We start from the raw sequence: 24,051 nt of genomic DNA on the forward strand, positions 1-24,051 counted from the left end.
TTCAGGAACAAGAAAATAAGGTTCATGAGAGGAATTGACTAAACCGAGAGCACAAAGCAATCAGATTTTTGGATTTTGTTCTTGCATTTGAATTTAATGAGTTAGATAAAGGTAGTCCTATAATTGTTTGAAAGGAAATAACATTGTAGGACCAGTAAGGAATAAAATACTGCCACACACCACTCCGCCGGGGCTCCTGGGATACCGCTGCCAGCAGAGGGCACCAGTACAGCGTTTCTCTCCTCCGTTACAGTCAGACGACACTCCAGCAGCTGCGACTCGCTCTCCACATCCTCTTCTGTCTTATCTACATGAGCCAGAGGAAAGCCTGCAGCCGTCAAACACTTTTCTCTCATTTTCACAAAAGATGTTCCTTCGATATATATTCCACTGAAACACACGGGACTTCTAGAAACCCAAAAGCATGCAGTTCATCTACATCTCGTCTTACCGTGCTTGCCAACAAGTTTCTGGAGACGCTGGTCCAGATACTCCTGTCGCTCAGTTAGAGCCGTGAGCCACCGAGCTCTCAGTCTCTCCAGATCAGCCTCCTACACGTACAAACATGCAGAACATATTGCTTTATTAATATATAATGTAAAGCATGTATTAAAGCTCATATCTACACTAATGTACTGTAGGTCTGCTCTGCTCACAAAAGCTGCATTTATTTGATGAAATACACAGTCAAAACAGTAACATTGTGAAATATTATTACAATTTAAAATACCTGTTTTTTGTTTTAATGTATTGTAAAATAGAATTTATTTCTGTGATCAAAGCTGAATTTTCAGCATTATTACTCCAGTCTTCAGTGTCACATAATTCTACAGAAATCATTCTAATATGCTGATTTCGGATCATCATCAATGTTGAAAACAGTTGTGCTGCTTCATATTTTTGTAGAAAGCATTTTTTTTAGGATTCTTTGATAATTAGAAAGTTTAAAAGAGGAGAATTTACTTGAAATGGAAATCTTTCTATAAACAACATTATAAATGTCTTTGTCACTTCTGACCAAATTAATGCATTTTTGCTAAATAAACCTTAAAAAAAAAAATCAATGATAGTGTAGCTGAATAGAATCATTCAGAAATGTGTTCATCAACATATGACCATCCATATTTTCATCTCAATGCCTACTCAATATTCAGCAGCTTGAACCACAGTGACAACCACAGACATATATAGACATTATTCACCCATTTAAAACAGCCTGAAAATGATTACCTGATAACTGTCCACATCTTTATCTCCCACCTTCAAAAATAAGACAAAAAGAACCTGAGTCCAGACCTGTGCATCTGCTAATAGAGCTCATCAACAAACACACTCACCAGTCTCATTCACTAATACTCACATACAATGTGTGAGAAAGCTTTACACTGGATTCATCTGGAATTCAATCATGTGTATTTTACCCTCATTTAGATTTTAAATCAATACATAGTATAATATAGAAGCATGTGCCAGCAGTAAGTAATTAGCATAAGACACACCCAAACATCTCCATATAAGGGCCTCAGCACATCCTTACCATGTCTTCATGTCACTACATTTCTATATTAAATGTATACATTAATTAAATGCATTAAGCTAAAATAATTTTTATGATTTTTGAGGTTACCTGTGATTTTAGCGTACGTCTGGTTTGAGCTGGTTCTAAAGTTTCTTAAAATTAGCATAACATTGAATCAACATTTATGTGCGAAAATGTTTCAAACGTTTAGTGAATGAGACATGATGATTTTAACTCAAATTTAAAGAAGAGTTTTTCACCCTCTGGGTCTCAGTGCTTTTGCCAGTTCGAGTCTGATGGACCTCCACATTGCCGATAGAGACGTTGAGCACAGACTCGGTGATCAGAGGCATGGTGCCGGAGTCCTGGACCGAACGTACCTCCACCTGAACACGCCTGGACTGACCCTGTCACACACACACACACACACACACACACAGTCAAGTCACGAGCTGCATCGGAGGAAAGTCAGGTCTTCTACAGAAAAATGTGTCAAGATTAAGTTTTACACCTCTTTACTATCATTAATGTTAACACAGACCTGTTTGAGCTGAAAGATTCCTCCTGTGCAGACGTCCTTAGCTGACTGAACCTCCACCGGCACAAACTCTCCAGCATCATTCAGCTCCAGGATCTGAACCCAGAGCTCCAGCCTGCGGGTCACTTCACTCCACCTGCATGCACACGCACACAAACACGCACACAGACATGCAAGCGCACACAGACAAGCAGACACAAACACGCACACAGACATGCAAGCGCACACAGACAAGCAGACACAAACACGCACACAGACATGCGCACAGACACGCGCACAGGCACAAACACAGACAGACATGCAAGCGTGCACAGAAGCACACAGACACGCAGAGATGCACACGCACGCACAGAGAACATTTTGAAATTATTTCTTCATTTAAAATTGACATTAAATGTTGTTAATAGTCACATGACATGCAGGTGAAGTGAAGTGACATACGGCCAAGTATGGTGACCCATACTCGGAATTTGTGCTCTGCATGTCAGCAGTGAATGTCCAGCGATCTCTCCTCCCTCAATACCACGACTGAGGTGCCCTTGAGCAAGGCACCGAACCCCCAACTGCTCCCCGGGCGCCTCAGTCGTGGTATTGAGGGAGGAGAGAGCGCTGGACATTCACTCCCCCCACCTACAATCCCTGCCAGCCCGAGACTCGAACCCATAACCTTTTGATTACGAGTCCGGCTCTCTAACCATTAGGCCACGACTTCCCCGTAAACATATAATTAAAACATATTTTATTTTGATTGTATTCAAATGGTCTTAAAAATGTATTCATTTTAATTTTACTTTAAATCTCAGTTGATGGCACATGGCATGCAGGTAAACAAAGAAAATATATTTATTCATATTTTTCAAAAGTATTTTATTGCTTTAGAAGAGATCAGATGTGCTAAAACATTTAAATCCAGACTCAAAACTCATCTATTTAGCTGTGCATTTGTTGAATGAGCACTGTGCTACGTCCAACCTGACTGCACTGTATTTTATGTAATCATTTTCTATTCTTAACCGTTTTAAATTCATTTTAAATCAATTTCTATATCATTTTAAAATTCCTTGTTTTTTTTGTTTTTTTTAATTCCCTGTTTTTATTGCTGTGATTATTATTTTTAATGTCTATTTCACTTTATTTCATGTAAAGCACTTTGAATTACCACTATGTATGAAATGTGCTATATAAATAAACTTGCCTTGCCTTTATTTAGAGTATTTTTTTAAAATATATTCTTAAAGAATTTATTTATTAATTTTACATTAAATATTGGTTGATAGTCAAATAACATGCAGGTAAACAAATAAAATATTTTATTTATATTTATTAATATTTTACGCAAATATTTTAGTTTTGTTTCAACTGTATTAAAATTATTCTTAAATTAATAATTTTACTTTTTTATTATTATTTACGGTAATTACTGAAAAGCTTATGATTTAATTAATTATTTACCACAATCATCTGAACATTGACAATGTAGCTCTGCTGTCACAGAAACAATCCATAACAGTTTTTCTGTTTAAGAAGGATAGCCTAATAAATGCTGCTGTACCTCTCTCTGAGAGAGCGAGTCTTTGCCTGAATCACCCGCAGGTCCCAGAGAGCCAGATTCCTGCGCGGATTTGCCTGTTTGTGACCATAAACCTCAACTGCCACGGCGCCCTCCATCAGAAACTCCAGAAAGTCTTCGGTTACAGCCACTTCTAGAGTCTACAGATGCAGAAAGACACACATGATGACCGACTACTGGCACAAATTCAATGTTTTACTCCATGTACATCAGTGTTTTCACCTTGCAGTTGTCAAAAACCACCAGACTCTGCGGCTCTCTGCTGCTGGGGGCCGTCAGACCAACTTCCGGGGCAATAAACACGGGTTCCTGCTGCTCCCAGAAATGATACTGACAGAAAACGAAGTTGGAGAGGTGCTGAGGCAATCCTGTCGCCTGCAACACCTTGATCTGGAAATAAACCCACAGAAAACATTCATGTCCTACACTCAACTACAGCTCGCATATTTTCACAGCATATCGCATATTTATATCGCTCGCATATTTCGCCATAATGTACTTTATAAGGAGATCACACATCTTATGAACAAGCTTTGCTAATGTCAGTCAGCGCGATCGTTAAGTTCATCAGCATGGGTCTGAAAATCAAGATTTTACTGGTTTGAACTCATGTTATCAAGAATTCGATATGAATATTCACAAAGCTGGAATGCTGCACTTTGCAACAATAGACCTACAAGTTACAGTAGTCATCCAGAAGTGAGCAAAAGGTACTCCTCTCCGAAAACGTACAAATAAAGATAATTTTAGATGTTTAATTACTATTTGGAGCATTGGGATCACTAGAAGAGGGCTTAATGAACTCATTTTTGTGAAAACCTCAAATTCGACTAAAATTCGGAAAATGTTTTGCCTGTAGCTCAAAATGAGCCCGTGCACATTCCATCTCATTTTGCCAGCACGGGTCACATATTGCATGATTGATTGGAGGTGTCCTGTTTTATCTGACCGTGCAGGTGAGTTTGCGTTCTTGCATCTCGCCGTCTGGACTGATCTCAGAACCTCCTGTCTCATGCTCCTCTAGTTCTCCGCTCAGACGCTCCACTTCTACGTGAAGCCGACCCGCCACCTGAAAACACACAAAACCAATGGCAATCAGTCAATGGCTTACACTCTAATTGCTATAACCAATCTGTTTGCGCACACCTCCCCCTTCTGGTTGATGATGGGAACTGCGTACTGCAGCTTGACATCATACAGCAGACAGGACAGGAAGAAGTTGGCCACACCGATCAGACTGTGATTCTCCTGCTCGTCGAAGAATGGATCGGCACGCTTGAAGTAGGAACGCATGGCCTGAGCACAAACAACGAGGAAGAGGTGAACACGTGTAAACATACTTCATTTATGCTGCTCATCAAAACCTCGTTTTTGGTGGAACAAATATTGACTTATTGTTCAGTACATTTCCTTTAAGTCACATCATGCTAGTTCAGGGATTCCCAATTTTTTTTAAACATTTTTTGGCATAAAATATATATTGCACACAGGTAAAAACAACATAAAATTCCCCAAAATGGATTTGTTTTTATATAATAAATTAGTTTCCTTAGCCTTATATTAATTGAGAGACTTGCATATTTTATTTAAATGTAACTATTTTATAATAAAATGTATACTTACAGCCTCATAAGTCTCAACCTGAATTCCGGAAATGTTGGGACGTTTTTTAAATTTGAATAAAATGAAAACTAAAAGAATTTCAAATCACATGAGCCATTATTTTATTCACAATAAAACATATAACAGATGTTAAAACTGAGAAATTTTACACTTTTATCCACTAAATGAGTTCATTCAAATTATTTTTTATTCAAATTAAAAAAACGTCCCAACATTTCCAGAATTCAGGTTGTATATTTGTACTAAAGTATAATGCTTTTATAATAAAATGTATACTTACAGCCTCATATTAATTGAGATATATTTGTACTTAAAAATAATGGAAAAAAATTTCAATAATTTCAAATGAATTAATAAAGGTAAAATATGTACTGAATAATCTAATATTAAAAAATACTGACATATTAAATAATAAAAACAATCAATTTTAAAATTACATAATATATACTACATTAATAGCTCCAAAATATCATTGTCAATGTTGCTACAGTAAAAACACAGTAATGTATACCATGGTAAAATCTGATAATGTAGGAAGTTGTCATGTGACTTGACATACAGGGTTGTCCTCGTCATAGTCTTTCCACTCCTGGTAGAGCTCTCTCATGTCCACCAGCCGGTTCTCCATCTTCTCCATGGACCAGATCTGCTTGCCTTTGCTCTTCCTCCTCACCTCCACCGCCGGCTCGCTCAGAACCGTGTCCCGCTGCGGTCAGGAAACATCAGTCTTTATTAAAGCAGCATTTTCTCCCGACCCACAATGCAACACAGTCCTCTAGTAGTACTTACTGTAATGAAGATGGAACGTTCAAATCATTTCCTTTTGATGGTTTGTTTAAATGAACCACTTTCAATGTCTGAATTTCTATGAGTGTTCATGTTTATAGAAACTAAACTAACAGAACAATTTCTGAGTGATGAAATTTGCTTGAGAAATAATGATAATTTAAAAAGTTCAAAAGTTTGGGGTTGGTACGATTTTTTATTTTATTTTAAACTCTGTTCTGCTCACCAAGGCTATTTTTTTTTAATTAAAATTACAGTAAAGACAGTAATTTTGTGAAATATTATTACTATTTAAAATAGCTGTTTTCCATGTGACTATACTGTGAAATGTAATTTATTCCTGTGATGAAAACTGAATTTATCATCATCATTAATCCAGTCTTCAGAGTCACATGATCCTTCTGAAATCATTCTAATATGCTGATTTGCTGCTTAAGAAACATTTCTTATTTTCATTATTATTATTTTTTATTTCTTGATCAGTCGTGATGATTCATATTTTTGTGGAAACTGATACATTTTTTGCAGGAATCTTCAAAAGAACAGAAGAAAATCTTTTGTAACATTATAAAAGTGATCAATTTAATGCAACCTTGCTAATAAAAGCATCTTTTGACTTTTGAAGTGTAGTGTGTGTGTCTTAAAATATTGTATTAAAATATTAAAGTGTGACAAACATGTCATCCAGTCCAGTTTCCAAAGAATGATTTATAAATCCTTGTTTGATGACTGAATTATTTAAATGTACCATTAATTTTGAACGATTCACAAATATGACACCATAAACCTACACCATTAAATGTTAAAATATAACCAGATGAATGCTTCAACAGTCGGTCACACACATGCACACACTGTCTCTCCTGACCTTGCGGTTGGCGTTGAGGTTTGCAGCAGGTATCTGCAGTGTGACTTTATATTCGGTTTTCTTGTTGAGCTCTTCAGAGATGAATCCAGCCTCCTGAACCAGCAGATTGGCCTTCACGATCTGCCCTTTGAGCTTACGCAGACTTCGACTCATCAAAACCTCTCTGAAACCAGAGAAACATGAGATTTCGCACACAAACACTAAATACTTCCTGTGGTTTGTAATATAACCCAGCATGCACCTCTCCTCACTCCACTGGCGCAGTCGGCTCTGAGAGGAGACCAGGCTGGCGTTGAGCTGCTCGCTGCTGTGGTGGTGCTGCGGATGAGAGCCCTGCGTCTGCAGCTCTGTCGACAGACGCTTGCGCAGCTGCTGCAGCTCCTGCTCGTACATCAGCCGCTGTCGCTTCAGAGCCGAGCGCTTCTCCTCCTCATGCCTGCGCTCCAGAGAGTGAAGCACCGACTGCAGCGGGTCTGAGACACAGACACACATTTCACTGATAACAAATTCAACCAATAAGAAATTAAAATTAAAACTGTAATTCAACTATAAAATTCATGGAAGAATACTGGTACAGTGCTGCCATTAACTTTAAATGTAGTTTTATTACATTTAACTTGGATCTCAAATTATTTTTTTAGTTTGTAATATTGACAGCAGCCCAGAATCAGCCTTTAATACAGGTCTTGACTGTAAGAGGTTGTCTGTCTCTCACCGTTGTTTCCCAGCGCTTTCATCATGACTTCGGTCTGTGCCGACTCAAAACTGAAGCTGTTGTCACTGGAGGCGTGACTGAGACGATCTACATCCACATCCAGATACTCAGCGTGAAGACCAGCCTTCGTCACACTCCCCTCCTCATCCTCCACACCAACACGATACGCGTTCGACACGCTGATCCTGAGATAAACACAAAGAGAGCAGTAAAGTCAGTACACACACACACATGGCTTTGGGTCAGTTTGACATCATATACAACAACAGTTTTCTCTAAACAAATCCATTTTAACGGACATCAAATCAATGCCTGTGATCGTCAGATTAGACACACCAAGTGTAAATGTGTCTCACTGACCTGAAGAAGTGGTTGTTTCCCCAGAGGATTCGATCCCCATGATGCAGCTGGATGGGAGACGAGACCACAGCACCATTCACAAATGTGCTGCACACGGAGACAGACACTACATCAATTATATCACATATTCCTGCATACTATCACTAGCTATAGAGTAGAGACAGTCTGATACATAGTAATGCTGGACATCAACATTTTGGGTTTAGGCTTTGTGTAAGAGGGTTTGTGCAGTTAATAAAGCTCATTTAATCTACTGTATACACAATATATAGTTTATTCTAAACATTATATACTTTAACTCTTGTATTAAATTAGATTTCCAATTTATCTACAATACAATATATATATATATATATATATATATATATATATATATATATATATATATATATATATATATATATATATATATATATATATATATATATATATATATATAAGTGCTGTCAAACTATTAATCACGATTAATCGCATCCAAAATAAACGTTTGTTTACATAATATGTGTGTGTACAGTGCATATTTATTATGTATAAATACACACACAGAGTATATATTTTGACAATATTTACGTCTATATTTATATTCATATAATCAATATTTTATATATGAACATAACATATTTTTCTGAAATGTATACATGCATGTATGTGTATTTATATATACATAATGAATATACACAGTATGTACACATTATGTAAACAAAAACTTTTGTATGCGATTAATCGCGATTAATCGTTTGACAGCACTAATATATGAAAATTATTATCTTTTCAATTATGTACCGTTTATATACTTGCACTATTTATAGTGCAAACAGAGTACATAGTGCACTATTAGTGCAAAATAACAGCTTAATTAGTGCAAATAAATTGTATTTCATGCAAACAGCACACTATTCGTGTGAAGCAGTGCAAATTGAGTGACTAGTGCATATCGTGCAAATATGTTGAGTAAATGGAGCAAAAAAAAAACTTATTTTCAGCATAAAATAGTGTTTATCATTATAGTTTATTAAGATTTTGAATTAGATTTTATATTTATAATTTCATTTCAGTTTGTCATTTTTATACGTTTATAAATAAAATATGAATATAATTTAAGAATATATTAAATAAATAATTAAAAAATATCTACATTTTTATTTCAGTTTTACTTTCAGATATTTTAATAGTTATTTTTTAGTTTAACTAATTTAAAATGTTGCCTTGTGAACTAGCTGAAATAAAATTATTTCAGATATAAGAAACATATTTTATTATATATATATATATATATATATATATATATATATATATATATATATATATATATATATATATATATATATATATATATATATAGAATGTTTTAGTACCATTTTTAGACATTTATAATTTCAGTTTGGTTAAATTTCTCACTGTTTTGGCATGTAATACTCCACTTGTCTAAATCTCTGTGTGTGTGTGTGTGTGTGTGTGTGTGTGTGTGTGAGATTACCGAGCGTTTCTCTTCGGGGTGAGTGTGACTCCCATCTCTAGTTTGATGTCTATAACACAATGCTCTGGTTGAATTGCCAAACCACACAACTGAATGTCCTGAGAGTCAGCAGAACCCACACGAGTGTGTTCCTGCACATCAACACACGTCAATGAAAACACAATCCACACCAAACTCCACCAAAACATGCCGCTTTCAAATTAAAGGGGTCATATGATGTGGAAAAAAAGAACATTATTTTGTGTATTTGGTGTAATGCAAAGTGTTTATGTGATTTAAGGTTAAAAAAAACATTATTTTCCACATACTGTACATTATTGTTGCTCCTCTAAGCTCTGCCTTTCTGAAATGCATTGATTTTCACAAAGCTCATCGTTCTAAGAAGCGAGGCGTGCTCTGATTGGCCAGCTATCCAGTGTGTTGTGATTGGCCAAATACCTCAAGCGTGAGACGGAAATGTTACGCCCCTCACCGCATAGTGACACCGTGTCACGCCGTAATGAGACAAAAACAATAAAACCCATTATAAACTAGGCATTTGTTGTATGCAGTGGGGACATAATTACTGATTATAATGACTTATACTGTCCTTTTACAACATTACCATGTCTGCATTTGTGATCGGAGAAACGACAAAGAAGCACTACTCTACACTGCTCAAAACTCACGTTTGAATCGTCAGTGGCAAATTCTTTAAATAAGAAAACATACTTACAGGCTGAGAGTCAGAGGCGCCAGACTGTCCTTGCAAAGTTGGAACTGCCCCACTTTATAGAAACAGCCTTTGTGCATAACTGGCAGGCCGTTTTAAATGAGCCGTTTTAGGAGGGTATGGTCGAGTCTTAACTTTTATTAAGAATATCTCTTTGGTTTTGAGACTTTAGTCTTTGCAACTTCAGGGATCTTATCTACGCATAAACAGCTTGATACACTCCAAAGAGAAAGGAAAACTTGAAATCGCATCATATGACCCCTTTAAAAAATTATACAGCTGATAGACAGTCAACCATTTATGCATACATATGAATACTTTTATATGAAATATTAAAGCAGAGAAGTAACACTGATCTTTATTAATTTGTGTCTGTACCTTTAAGTAATAGAGGAGCAGCTCGTTGAGGGCAGGGTCTGCGTTCAGGTTGACCAGGAAGCATTTATCATCAATGACTCTGATCCCAGACGACTGCAGAGAAATTCCCAAACTCTCCAGCTGCTTCTGTCGCTCCTGAAGAAACAAACACTTCAGTTTAGAGGAATGTCAACCACACTTCTGTGTTTTGTTGACTGTCCTCAGGGCTTTTATCATTTCTTTAAATGCAGAAGATCCTGACAAAACCCCATGTGGTGACATGCCCACAATTAAAACAATTATACTCTGAAATAGTATTTTGTACTCCAATAATTTTGGTTTTATTTTTGTCCCATCATGTTTTCATTATGAGTACCACAAGGTTGATCCCCGCCCAAAAAAATAAAATAAATAATAATAATTATATATATATATATATATATATAAATGAGAACATGGGATAAAAATTGAATTGACAAAAATGTATTGTCAATAAAAATAACAGTTGTCAAAAAAGGCAATTGAATCTATTAAATAAATAATTACAATAGATTAATAATTAATTGAAAATAATTTCAATAAATGCATATTTTACATAATATACCCAAATCACAATCTACCAATGCAGGTAGTGTCAAAATGGCCAAACATCAGGCAGTTAATCACATTAATTAACCTTGTATGAAAATATGTACATTTATGTAAATATAATTATAAAAAGCATTAAATAAAAATAAATAAAATGAGAAAGGGGCAAATAATCATGTAATTAAATAATTTGATTAATAATTACAATTAATTAAAATGATTTAAATGCTTAATATCTACTCAATTCACAAAAATAAATATCTATATACAATAAAAAAAATCTTTATATGGGTAGTTGACAAAAACAATTGGATTGTGTCCTATGGTGTGACATAGAAAAAAAAAAAAAAAAAAAAAAACTTAAAGCTGCAGTCCGTAACTTTTGCCTCTTTGTCGCCATCTCGGTTTGAAAACCTGGAATTGCAGTTTCTTGCGGCATTATCTAGCTTGCGTGGGTTGTGAGTCGGCACGGCTTCAGCGTGGATGAATCTAATGTTTGAGGGGAATGTGCAGCTGTCAGTCACCGCACCGGTGTGGATGTTTACTGTACTTCGCAATCACAGATTCTAGCCTATGTCTTGGAATATATGACCCAAATAAGAATTTTCACTGTATATTGTCATCTGAGCAAGTAACAAGTCTGCCACGTTTGTTCTGCCCAACTGAGGAAGAAAGCATTACAATAAATCTCGCTACCAATGCTGATTAAATCTAAAAATCGGTTAGCTCATATCACATCAAACCGTTCAAATTATTATTATTGCTATACTTTATTCTTAAATTATTAATGTTAACAACATCAGCATCGCATGACTATGAGTATAGTGTGCATTAGCGTGTAGATTTCAATTTCTGTACAGTCTAATCTCTAATTGTCATACTATTCAAATTTCATATTTTAACCCAAAAAGCAAATTATGCTTCGAACTGGTTTGCTTTAAAACACAAATCTTGTGTAATCCCAGGCTATCTGTAATCAGAAGCACATTTAAAACTGGAATATCATTTAATTTCATTCAAATGTGTTTCATAAACACACAATCCTTTCTGGATCATAATCCGCCTTCAAAATGATAACTTTAATTATTCTAGCTGCTGTGAGAAAAGGCTATAAACGATGTGTCACCTGCAGGATCCTCACATGCGATAGCCTACTAGCCGGGAAAACGGCTTTATGTTTACAGATGTGATGTAATGACGCACTGCCATGCTCGAATCTCCCACGAAAACCTTTTTTCCGCCACACCATAGGACACATTGATACGTCAACTACACATATATATACACACGTGTGTTTAATACCTGTGCGATCTCCTCAGTCTTCCTGAGTTTCTCCTCCCAGCTCACGGTCATCTCCTGGATGAGCTTCTCTGACTCCTCCAGTCTGTCTTTGAGCTCAGGAGCTTTCATTGACTTTACACACACAGAAAACACACTGTTGCTAGAGGTCACAGTTCAGCTCACACACAGCAGACAGGTGTATGTGTGCAGTACCTCAGCCTCGGTCAGCTGACTGCGGAGTTTCTCCACCTCCTCTCTCAGCTCTCTGATGATTCTGGCGTTTGGATCTTCATTAATCACAGCGTGATTAACGATGCTTTTGGCCCGATCTGCATAGCGTAGTGTAGATAGAGTCTCCTCGTAGTTGTCGGCCGCTGGACTCACCGTTGCAACCATAGCGGTGCGACTGTTGCCTCCTAAACTGTCCTGATGTGCAAAAAAAAAAAGAGGAAATTACATCAGTTTTAAAGCTAAAAACAGCATACAGGCATTGAATGACATGACAGTTAGAAAATGATGACAAACTTTTCATTTTGGACCAAACTACTCCTTGAAGACTACCAGACTCTTAGAAGGTTTGTAGTGGTAAAAAAGTTTATCGTCACCTTCAGTAACCATGTGAGCACTGAGTCTCTGTAAGGAACAAATTTACTCTTGTTTTTCCCTGCGCCCTGCTCCGCCAACGCAGAAATCACCAGTCCAAGGGTTGTGAGGGACCTGAACACAAAAACATTGACTAGAACACATTTGAGTGTGTAAATGATGTGTTTGTGTGAAACCAAATAAATAAGTAAAACCACAACAAATAAATTCATTACATTAAATGATTGATAAAAATAAATAAAGAATTTATCAATTTAAATCAACCTTATATCAATATGATGGGACCAAAAATGTATTAGAAAAATTTTTAGACAAATGAATGTCAAAACTTGACTGAGAAAGCAATTAATCATTCCAATAAATTAAAATAAATAAATTAACTAAAAATAGTTTTCACAAATTCTTTATCTAATTCACAAAAAACAGAGAGTTTCAAAGAAAAAAAAAAAAAGACAACAAAATAGCCAAATATCAGCCAATTAATCAAATTAATTAGCCTTTGTAAATATGAAGGGACCAAAAAATGATTGGAATTTTAAATAAATTACAAATTTAAGATAAAATAATGTAATTAATACTTAAAATTAATTCATTACAAAATATTTTACACAAATTCTTCTTACATTTTAACCTAATTCACAAAAAAAAAAAAAAAAAAATCACTTAATTGAAATAAGAGTCATGTAATGAAATAATTACAATAAGTAAATAAAAAAATATTTACATAAATGCTTACTTGACAATTCACACACCAAAAAAAAGAAAAGCTGACACTATCTGCCAATGCAGACGGTGTCAAAACGGCCAAATATCAGCCGAATAATCAAATTAATTACTTTAGGAACAGCAAAGTCAAAACAACAACATAAACAAATGTGTGTGTGTTTGACCTGTTAATGTTGCTGCCTTCTTTGAGTCTTTCTCCTCCAGCTCCAGTTTTATCAGCTCTCTCACTGCCGGCCAGATCCACCAGACTGAGTTTACTCACCTTCTCTCCACTCGTCTGAAATAACACCATCCACACAAAACATCCGGTTACACTACAGCAACATCAACATCTTTTTAAAGCTAGTGTGTGATTTCTGCATCACTAGCTGCACCAAACTCAACGACAACAAAAAACTGTATGTTTAATTTGACATTTTTCAAAAATGTGATGCTCAGTGCCATAAAACACTAGTAATGTGCTAGTAATTTTTGCACTGGAAAACACCATTTGCATGCTCTCCTGAAAACATTAATAGCTAGTTATTTTAATTAGACGACTGAGAGGTCAGTCTGCATCTGACCCCAGTCTTCAGGTCTTGGAGCGTGTGCGTCAGAATGATGTTGAAGACGGCATGCGAGCGGCTGCTCTCCTCGTTCATGTTTGTGGCCGCCACAGTGCGGGATTTATTCCCCTCCGACATCAGAGACCCGATGTCCTGAAATACAAAACAAAAGCTAGTCAAAACCATAACGCTCCAGCACTGAGAGTGTTAACGTAGGTGAAGGTGTTGGGAGAACCTTGTAGCTGCTCACAGCGAGGCGGGACAGACCGTCTACATACGGCCCCAACACCTTATGCTCCCGGACCCTCAACGCCTGCCGGCTCCTGAGAGGAACATCATGCCAGTTTGATTATAAGAACAACAATAAATGATTTTTCCAGGTTTTTCATGATTGATGGAACACAGACAGCAGGAAAAGTAGCCCAATATGGGCTTTAAAGGTTTAGTTCACCCAAAAATGAAATTAGCTCATGTTTTACTCACCCTCAAGGCATCCAAGGTGTGTATGACTTTCCTCTTTCAGATGAATACAATCGGAGTTATATATAAAATAATTTCCTTGCTCTTCCAAGCGTTTGAATGGGAGTAGGCAGGTGTTTTTGTTCAACAGTCCAAAAGAAGTCAAATAAAGCACATCCATCCATAAAATGTGCCTCACACGGCTCCGGGGTGAGAATAAAGGCCTCCTGTAGCAAACTGATGTAAAAAAAAAATGTCCATGCGCTTTATTTGACTAACGTTTGGACTGTTGAAGAAAAACACCCACCTACTGCTATTCTAACGCTTGGAAGAGCAAGATTTGTTTAGTTTTTTTAACATAACTCCGATTGGAATTTTCTTCTGAAAGAATATACACCTAGAATGCTTTGAGGGTGAGTAAATGGGCTAATTTTCAATTTTGGGTGAACTAACTTTTTAATTGGAAAACGATCTGCATGTAAACAGACTCACCCTTTGGGATCCAGAAGGTCTCGCACTTTCTCGTTGTAGATCTCCATGTAGGACACCTCCACGGTGAAGCTCTCGCCCTCCCTCTGCTGCTGTACGGTGCGCTGGAACAGAGAACTGCAGAGTCGCGGGATCAGACCCGGCTGCTCGGCCGCTCCCATCATCGTGTACGACTTTCCTGAGCCTGCAGACCGTCCAGAGATCAGATTTTTGTTTAAACCCTTATAGCCTACTGTATCATATTTGATATGCAAACCTCTAAATGATAAACACGATCAAAACGTTGCTAAAAACCTGTTGCATGCCCTCTGTCATCTGTTTGATAGTTTATGCTTCTTTAAGCACGTAAAAGACTAGTGTAACTATAAACATCCACCTCCAGCTTGTGCTTCACGTCTTTTTGCTGTCAAATCTTTATTATTAAAGTAAAACTTTCAAATTGTTAGTAATATTTCAAGATGAACACTAACTGGACTGAAGCTTTAGGTTTACTTGATTATCCATACATTAATTTTTAGAAAAATCATATTAAAATGCGAGTCTTAAATCTGATCATCAGGCTTTTGAAGAACGTTTGTTTCCAGAAGCTTTACTTTCACTCTTCCTCAGCGGAGGACGGATCTTCCAAAGCCTTCAAAACATCTCAAATCTTTTCTTTTAAGGCATGATTTGCTCATTTCTCAATCATTGTATTGCATCGCATTATGTTTTTGAAACCACAGAGCTTTGATCATACAACTATGCATTTAAATCTCATCTTACTAAGACATATTATTGGAGATATAGAGTGACAACTGAAATGCATTTTTTGTAGGTAGTCTGATAAACTGTTATAAACATCACATTGATTTTCATTACCATCGGAATTTCATCTTAATTGTGGCATACAAATATAGCACTTGCATGTTTTTCTCAGTTTGAGCATCTGAATAAAATGTAAGGTGTCTTTTCCTGAGTATAAACTCCATATTCTCACTATATACAATATTATATGCAAACTTTTTAGAATTTTTAAATATTTTGTCTAAAGGTTAAAGGCAAATTATTAATTCATATGCAAAGCTTCACAGGGTTACATTTGTTTTTATTGATCTAATTTTATTTTTATTTGCTTTAGTGTTCTGTTTGATGCACAACAAGCAGATATCCAAGAGCCGCAGGGAGTTATGTGCTGGGAAACAGTAAGTAGTTCTGCTTAAACCTTTCATGGAGACTAAAATATTATTTTTGCATAGATAACTTTCCAGCAAATCTAACTGTACCTGTTTGCCCATATGCAAATATACAGGCGTTGTATCCTTGGAAAGCGCTGTCCAAAAGACTCTCTCCAAGACACTGAAACACCACATCCTGACCTATGAGTTAGACATGAGAACACTGCAAATGAGAATAACTGGCATGCATTATTAAATCAACTCAAAATACAGGAATACTTCAAATGAACTCACAATCAGGACGAAATGTAGCATTACATCACTTGCTCAGCAATGGTTGCTCTGCAGTGAATGGGTGCCGTCAGAATGAGAGTTCAAACAGCTGATAAAAACATAATCCACAAGTAATCCACACCACTCCAGTCCATCAGTTAACATCTGGAGAAGACTAAAGCTGTGTGTTTGTAAGAAATAAATCTATCATTAAGGCTATTCTGACTTCAAACCATTGCTTTCGGCTAAAATACAAGTCCTTTGTCTATAACATTGCTTTCACCAGTTGTCTGGTCTGAATCAGGAGAGAAATCAGCACAGATCAAGCAATGTTTACAAGCAATAGCAGTCCAAAACCGATCAATACAAATATGTGGGTGGATTTTAAAGCAAGAGACAACAGGAGATGGACTTTTTCAATGGAGGAAGTGTTACTATGGATTATGGACTATTTTAGAAAGAAACAACATGTTTCACGTTAAAAACAATGGATTTTTTTTCGTATAAACACAACTTTTCACTTCACAAGATGTCAACTGATAGACTTGAGTGGTGTGGATTATTGTGATGTTTTTATCAGCTGTTTGGACTCTCATTCTGACGGCACCCATTCACTGCAGAGCATCCATGGGTGAGCAAGTGATGTATTGCTACATTTCTTCAAATCTAATGAAGAAACAAACTCATCTACATCTTGAATGGCCTGAATGTGCATTTAAATTTCTAGATGAACTATTCCTTTAAAGGATTCGATATAAGTTTTTCAAATGCCTTGAAGTGCAATGTCCTTTTATTTCCATTGTAAGTGTGTTACTGTAACTGCGATTTTTGGGATTCTTTTGAACTAAAAGAAGATTACAAAAAAATCTTCTAAAGGTAAAAACTAAAACAAGGTAAAGAACAAATGCAGCAACTGCTTATAGAGATGAACTTGTCTTGAACCTTTACAAAAGAGCTGATAAACCACAAATGAACAGCTGATCTGATAAAGCAGTTTTACAGGTTTGTCTTTTCTTCAGAAAAGTTCACACAAGCAGAGAATATTGATGTCTATAGAGTTTCTATTGCCATTATAAATGATCCCTGATGATTCAGATCACTGCAGAATAAACACATTACAGAGGCTTAGTGATGGTTTCAACAAAAGGGTTGGCAATTATAGCAAAATGTATTATTTTGAATGTCAACAGACCTGCAAATTTGGCCGTCTCAGCCTCATCCATAGACCAGAAGCAATAATCATATGCGAAAACCTGAAACAAAACATGGCAGATGTCTAAAGACTGTGTTACAGATGCAGTTTTAATGAGCTGTCGAAATGTTCATCATGACTCTACAAATCCAGTGAAGTTACACACTTTCTGTCATGCATATTATTCATGATAGAATGCATTTGTTCACATCAATGTATTGCAGAAATGACAAATGAGAACTTACCTTTGGTTTACTCCTACGTTCACAAAAGGAAAGAACGAAAAAAAAAAAAAAAACAATGTTACTATATATATATGAAAATATGAAACATACTTTTATTCAGCAAGGATCCATTAAATTAATCAAAAGTGAAAGTAAAATCATTTCGTTTCTATTTCAAACGAATGCTGTATTTCAAAGAATCCTTTGTTTCAACAGCGCAAATGTTTCCAACATTGATAATCAGAAATATGTTTCTTGAGCAGCAAATCAGCATATTAGCATGATTTCTGAGGGATTGTGTGACACTGAAGACTGGAGTAATTCGGCTTTGATCACAGCAATAAATGACATCTTAAAATTTAGTCAAATAGAAAAGTTATTTTAAATAATAATATTTCACAATCTTACTGTTTTTGCTGTATTTTTGATCAAATAAATGCAGCCTTGGTGAGCAGAAGAGACTTTTAAAAAATATTTTAAATTCTTACCGATATCTCACCAATACCTTCACCTATTTTATCATCTACTTCTAATATCTACTTTAAAATCATGCATCTGATCTTTAGCATGATTTAGCAAGACACATGATGTGAGGGTTGAGTTAAGCGCCACTGTTTAATTAGAGGTCAATTTGTGCAATAATACCAGTGATATTTCCTTTAGCAATCACCTCTAATAATATCAGTGTGTAATAAGGCTGCAAAACTGCAATATCTACATCAGATGAAACATCCTGTAAAGCTACAAGCTTATTTTCTCTATAAACTGACAAAAGATTCAATTCAGAACACAGTTGCTGATTTTCATTATAAGCACACGCTGAACATGATTTCTGCTGTTGACGGGAGGACGGCACACAGTCTTGAAGCATTTCAGGAACATTTCAGAAATGTTTGCCTTATTTCAGTCACTATGAGAGAATTATACAATTAAACCATCCTCTCTGAACCTCCTTCATCTCACGTTTTCTTGAATTAAATTCCACCCTGATATCATTAACATGACAAACAGCATCTGCACGAGTGTGCCGTCTCTACTTGCCCTTCATAATGAAAACACAAACTTCTGTGTGGGATTATGGAATGAGTAAACCTTCTTGAATAAGCCTGTAAAACCTGTTTGCACGCCAACACCGCAAACCGCTGCAAGTTACGGCAGAGTTACGGAAACATGACTAGATCAGCGTTGAGAAACTGAGAAAAGCTGGATACGACCGAGGAGATCCCTGCATGAGCAGGTGACCTGGAGAACGGCCAGATCTCCGGGAAAGGCTTGTGGAGAAAACAGGCACACCCTTTGTAAAGAGACCAGGAGCAGGAATGGAAGAGGAGACAAAGAGAAGGAATGAAGCAAAGACTGATAAAAATCCACCAGGACTGGTTGGCAACCGGCTGGTCTGTAACACTGCCAACATGCATGTGCAGTTTGGTGCATGCTGACAGACGACCAACACAAAACCGAGAGCTGATTTCAGCTGAAGGACAGATGAACCGCTGGATCAGTGACTGAGATATGAAACACTGCTGACTGATGAAGGCTCTGCTGCACAACCAACAAACTCCTCTTTGTGTTAATGGAGTAAACCGCTAAAAACCACAGCATGCAACGTATGCATGGATTAAAACAAATAATGTAGCCTACAAAATAACAATAATAATGTTATAAATACAAAATCAATAGGTAAAATTGTTTGCATCCAATGTAAATGTACTGGAATGTATTGGAAGCTTGTGATTGTTTTTGTTGAGAGGATGTGTTTAAATATTGTTGTAATGTGTACTTGCTGTATTTTAAAATTGTCTTCCTGTATGGTTGCTACCTTGGCCAGGTCTCTCTTGTAAAAGATTTTAAATCTCAATGAGACTTCTTGGTTAAATAAAGGTTAAATAATAATAAAAAAAAAAGCAGCAGCAATATAAAAAATAACAGTTTTTAATCCATGACCAGTCTGAAAGTGATAGTTCAGCGAAGAAGGTCAGAATTTACTAACCTTTATATTGTTCCAAACCTGTATGAATATTGGCAGCCAAACAGTTGACGGTACCCATTGACTTCCATAGTGTGGAAATAAATACTATTGAAGTCAAATGGCTATCGTCAACTAGTCACATTCTTCAAAATATCGAAAGACGTCTTCAACCCTACAACGCCCTACAAACCACCCAAGAACATCTTAGCAACTGCCTAACCCCTAAAAACAGCTTAACAACCACATGATGCCTTAGAATCCACTCAGAAAATCTTATCAATAGCCTAGCAACTGTCCAGAACATCTTAAAAACCACATATTGCCCTAGAAACCACTCTGAAAATCTTGTCAACTGCCTAGCAACACCCTAGCAACTGCCCGGAACACCTTAACAACTACATAATGCCCTTGAAACCAATGGGGAACTGTTAGAAACAGCCTAGCAACCACCCAGAACACCCTGACAATCACATAATGACCTAGAAAACACTCTGAAAATCTTATCAATAGCCTAGCAACTGTCCAGAACATCTTAACAACCCCATATTGCCCTAGAAACCACTCTGAAAATCTTGTCAACTGCCTAGCAACACCCTAGCAACTGCCCGGAACACCTTAACAACCACATAATGCCCTTGAAACCACTGGGAAACTGTTAGAAACAGCCTAGCAACCACCCAGAACACCCTGACAATCACATAATGACCTGGAAAACATCTTATCAATGGTCTAGCAACACCCTAGCAACTGCCCGGGACATCTTAACAACTACATTATGCTCTTGAAATCACTCCAAAAATCTAAGCAATGGCCTAGCAACCCCCTAGCATCTGCCTGGGAACATATTGTGCTATATATAAATGAAATGAAATATAATGCCCTAGAAACCACTCAGAAAATCTTAGCAACCACCCACAACACTTTAACAACCACATACTACCCTTGAAATAGGGCTGCATGATTAAAGCCAGTCAATGGATTATATTAATTCAAGATAAATAAAAATCTTCTACAAGTGTTTGAAATAAATCCTTCTGTGAGATGATGTGACTTCTTACACAAAATAATTAAGGTACGCAATATTTCATAGTATTCCAAGCAGTGATTGTCGCTTATTAAATACTTTAAATTATAATAAGACGAATTCAGATGCACCATATATTGTCGTATTCGTGTGTTATTAGTCACGTTGAATCAATGAAAGCAGTTAAATCTGTTTATCCAGCTACCGCTATAGGCATTTCCTGGGTTTCTTCTGCGAGGCGGAGTTTCCAGGCGAGAGCGCCCTATGGCCTTCAGATGGAGATTTACTACTGATCACAAAACCGTGCTTCACTGAGAGATACGCATGACAATCGCAGCTTCCGCAATTTAATTTCGATTAATCGTGCACCCCTACCTTGAAACCACTCTTAGCAACTGCCCAGAACATCTTAAACCACATATTGCTCTTGAAACCACCCAGAACACCTTAAAATTTGCCTGGCAACACCCTAGCAACGACCCAGAACACCCTGACAACCACAAAATGCCCTCGATGCCTAGAATCTACCCAGAACACTTAAGTATCTGCCTAGCAACCACCCAGAAGAGCTTAAAAACAAACACAGCAACACTATAGAAACTATATCAGTAGCCACCTAGCAACCAATCTGAAAGTTAACAACTCCTAAGGAATACACAATGAACATATAACTTTCAAACTTCAAGATGCGTTTGTTTATTGCGAGTGAAAACTTTGGCAATTGAACATTCAAAGTTTTATTTTCTGAAATGCCTACAGTATTTGTATTCACAGAAGTAAACCAGATATCATTTGTAAAGCTATGTGGTGCTTGGTAAATGAAGGACAGCACACATCCATGCAGCGTTGTTTTTAGGTTGCCTGAAAAGACCCAATGAGACAGGAGTAATTTAGTTTCTTGGGTTTTTAATCAGGAGTATCCAGGGTTACTTTTGACCTGCCAATGAACCTTCACTCGTTTCTATGGACACTGAAGGTCAAAGGAGAAGAGGAATGTAGAGAAAGAAAGAAAATGTCAGCGAGAGAGAGAATCAGACTAAACCAGGAAGTCAGACGCATGATCTGCGGTTTCTTTACTATGTGATCAGACTCATCATGATTTCACCTGGTGAGCAATAAATAGCTACTAACTCCTCAGAACACCCTAGCATTGTTCTGCAAAGGCATGCAGAACATGTGCTCTTGAGAGCTAGCTGATTACTCCAGTCGTTTGAGGCTTGTCAAGACAGATATAAAGATGTCATTTTTGCATATTGTTAGATGACTACATCTTAAAATATCACTGTTCTGAGTGTTTGTCAAATACAATCACACCCACACAAACACACCCCAGTTTACCTGCTGTCGCCCTTTCCCAGGTTTCCATTGGCCGGGTACAGGACGGTCTGATTTCCTTCCATGTCCAAAACACATTTTGTCTTTAAGTCTCGTTCTGTAAAAAGCACATTAATAACAATCAATCAGAAATTGGTCATAATATTGTTTGCATTATCACTCACAAACAGCATTTTATATGCAATATTTCAAAATATTTTTAATAAATTATATATGTAATTGAAAATGTTTATACTGTGTGTGTGTGTGTATACATACACACATATACAAGCATGTAAATGCAACAAAGTTTATGCATTTAAAGTAGATTTTTTTAAACAAAAAAAGGCCACAGATCAAGATCAGAATCAAACACAGTCTTTAAACATTAAACACAATCATAATGTGCCAGTCACATGGCTGTGGTTCATCCTCACCTCTCCTGTTCATGGGTCGAACCCGGACCGCCACTTTCACATTAGACTCATTCACAGCACTTTCATCCATCATGAAGACCTTCTGCACCTGTCTCACCAGTTCCTGTGTTATTATTTCATCCAGTTATGAGCAATAACTCCATTAAACAAACATGCATCTGATTTATTTAGTACTACACATTATGAGCTTGATTAGTCAAACAGCTCTGAATAATCTTTTAAGCAGTGTAACACTGTTTCAAGTGCTTGACCTGTTACAATGTTCCAAAATAACACATTTATGAATGCAATTCAAGAAGTTTCATGTTAGAATGCAGCAAAACCTAGTTGTACCTGTTCATGGAGAGTGTGTCTGCTCGTTATGGAGTTGTGTGTGTCATTCCAGCAGTGATCATGTGGAATAGCTACAGATTAAATGTCCAGAGACACTGACTCATCCAGACGGGAATAAAACACTTCCAGACCGACCTACGGAACAAACATTAAACACGAGTTCATACAAGAGAAAGCAGCGATAACTCCACCTGCTTCATTTCCTGATCTCTCGCCATCTTACCGTGTTAAACTTCAGCGGATCTTCAGGAGTGTTTGAGCAGGTGAGTCACGCGCATACGGGACCGACGGAGAGCAAACACAGCGAGCAGGTAGAGCCACACCGTCACTCAAACGTGTGCTCGAGTGGGCGGGGCCTGTCGGACAGGAGCTGTTTCTGATTGGACAGTTGAGTTGGGTCTAATTTATAATTTTTCTGTTTTGGTGATGAAACAACACTAGGTGATGTTTTTATTAGTTCATTATTTATTTGATTCTGAGTACCATTATGCAGGAGTAAATTACTGTAGTATTTTATTGTAATATTTGTCAGACATCTGTCTTTATTATTTAGAACAAAAATATATTACATAATTATTTTATATAAATACATAAAATATATACTATTGTAATATATGATATAATACATTTATATAAATAACAAAAAATCTTTAAACAAACAAATAAGTGCATGAACAATAGCGTTTTTAATACACTTTTTTTTTTTTTTTTGGACTTGTGGGGCCTACCATTGCCGTAATATTCTTTATTTTATTTATTTATTTATCTTGCAAAGCCAGAAACTCTCTTTATTATCTAAATCATATATTTTAGAAATAATCATTATTCAACTTGTTCCTCTGTTTTACGCACTGGGTAATGCAGTGCCACACCCGACCGCTAGGGGGGATGCGCGTCTGTCATGAGCTGAATGAC

The 24,051-nt window shown here is 36.7% G+C and overlaps 1 protein-coding gene across 1 annotated transcript in view; it reads right to left on the reverse strand.

Annotated features, from left to right (window-relative positions):
• Positions 1 to 17,892, reverse strand: part of LOC306880496 (kinesin-like protein KIF13B) — a 27,846-nt gene extending 9,954 nt beyond the window's left edge. Inside the window, exons 1-25 of the mRNA XM_079434038.1 lie at positions 17,836 to 17,892; positions 16,479 to 16,571; positions 15,220 to 15,400; positions 14,504 to 14,591; positions 14,287 to 14,421; positions 13,888 to 14,000; positions 13,000 to 13,111; positions 12,608 to 12,820; positions 12,416 to 12,526; positions 10,547 to 10,681; positions 9,457 to 9,587; positions 7,980 to 8,066; positions 7,620 to 7,804; positions 7,146 to 7,377; positions 6,905 to 7,067; positions 5,810 to 5,956; positions 4,774 to 4,923; positions 4,577 to 4,696; positions 3,850 to 4,017; positions 3,610 to 3,767; positions 2,061 to 2,193; positions 1,780 to 1,926; positions 1,231 to 1,260; positions 452 to 551; positions 181 to 307 (exon numbers count right to left, since the gene is read on the reverse strand). Of these exons, the coding sequence (XP_079290164.1) occupies positions 181 to 307; positions 452 to 551; positions 1,231 to 1,260; positions 1,780 to 1,926; positions 2,061 to 2,193; positions 3,610 to 3,767; positions 3,850 to 4,017; positions 4,577 to 4,696; positions 4,774 to 4,923; positions 5,810 to 5,956; positions 6,905 to 7,067; positions 7,146 to 7,377; positions 7,620 to 7,804; positions 7,980 to 8,066; positions 9,457 to 9,587; positions 10,547 to 10,681; positions 12,416 to 12,526; positions 12,608 to 12,820; positions 13,000 to 13,111; positions 13,888 to 14,000; positions 14,287 to 14,421; positions 14,504 to 14,591; positions 15,220 to 15,400; positions 16,479 to 16,571; positions 17,836 to 17,866 (3,290 nt within the window). The 5' untranslated portion in view covers positions 17,867 to 17,892. The remainder of the gene's footprint in view (positions 1 to 180; positions 308 to 451; positions 552 to 1,230; positions 1,261 to 1,779; positions 1,927 to 2,060; positions 2,194 to 3,609; positions 3,768 to 3,849; positions 4,018 to 4,576; positions 4,697 to 4,773; positions 4,924 to 5,809; positions 5,957 to 6,904; positions 7,068 to 7,145; positions 7,378 to 7,619; positions 7,805 to 7,979; positions 8,067 to 9,456; positions 9,588 to 10,546; positions 10,682 to 12,415; positions 12,527 to 12,607; positions 12,821 to 12,999; positions 13,112 to 13,887; positions 14,001 to 14,286; positions 14,422 to 14,503; positions 14,592 to 15,219; positions 15,401 to 16,478; positions 16,572 to 17,835) is intronic.
• Positions 17,893 to 24,051: the final 6,159 nt, after the last annotated feature.

Source organism: Barbus barbus, assembly GCF_936440315.1.
Source record: "Barbus barbus genome assembly, chromosome: 14".
NCBI lineage: Eukaryota > Metazoa > Chordata > Actinopteri > Cypriniformes > Cyprinidae > Barbus > Barbus barbus.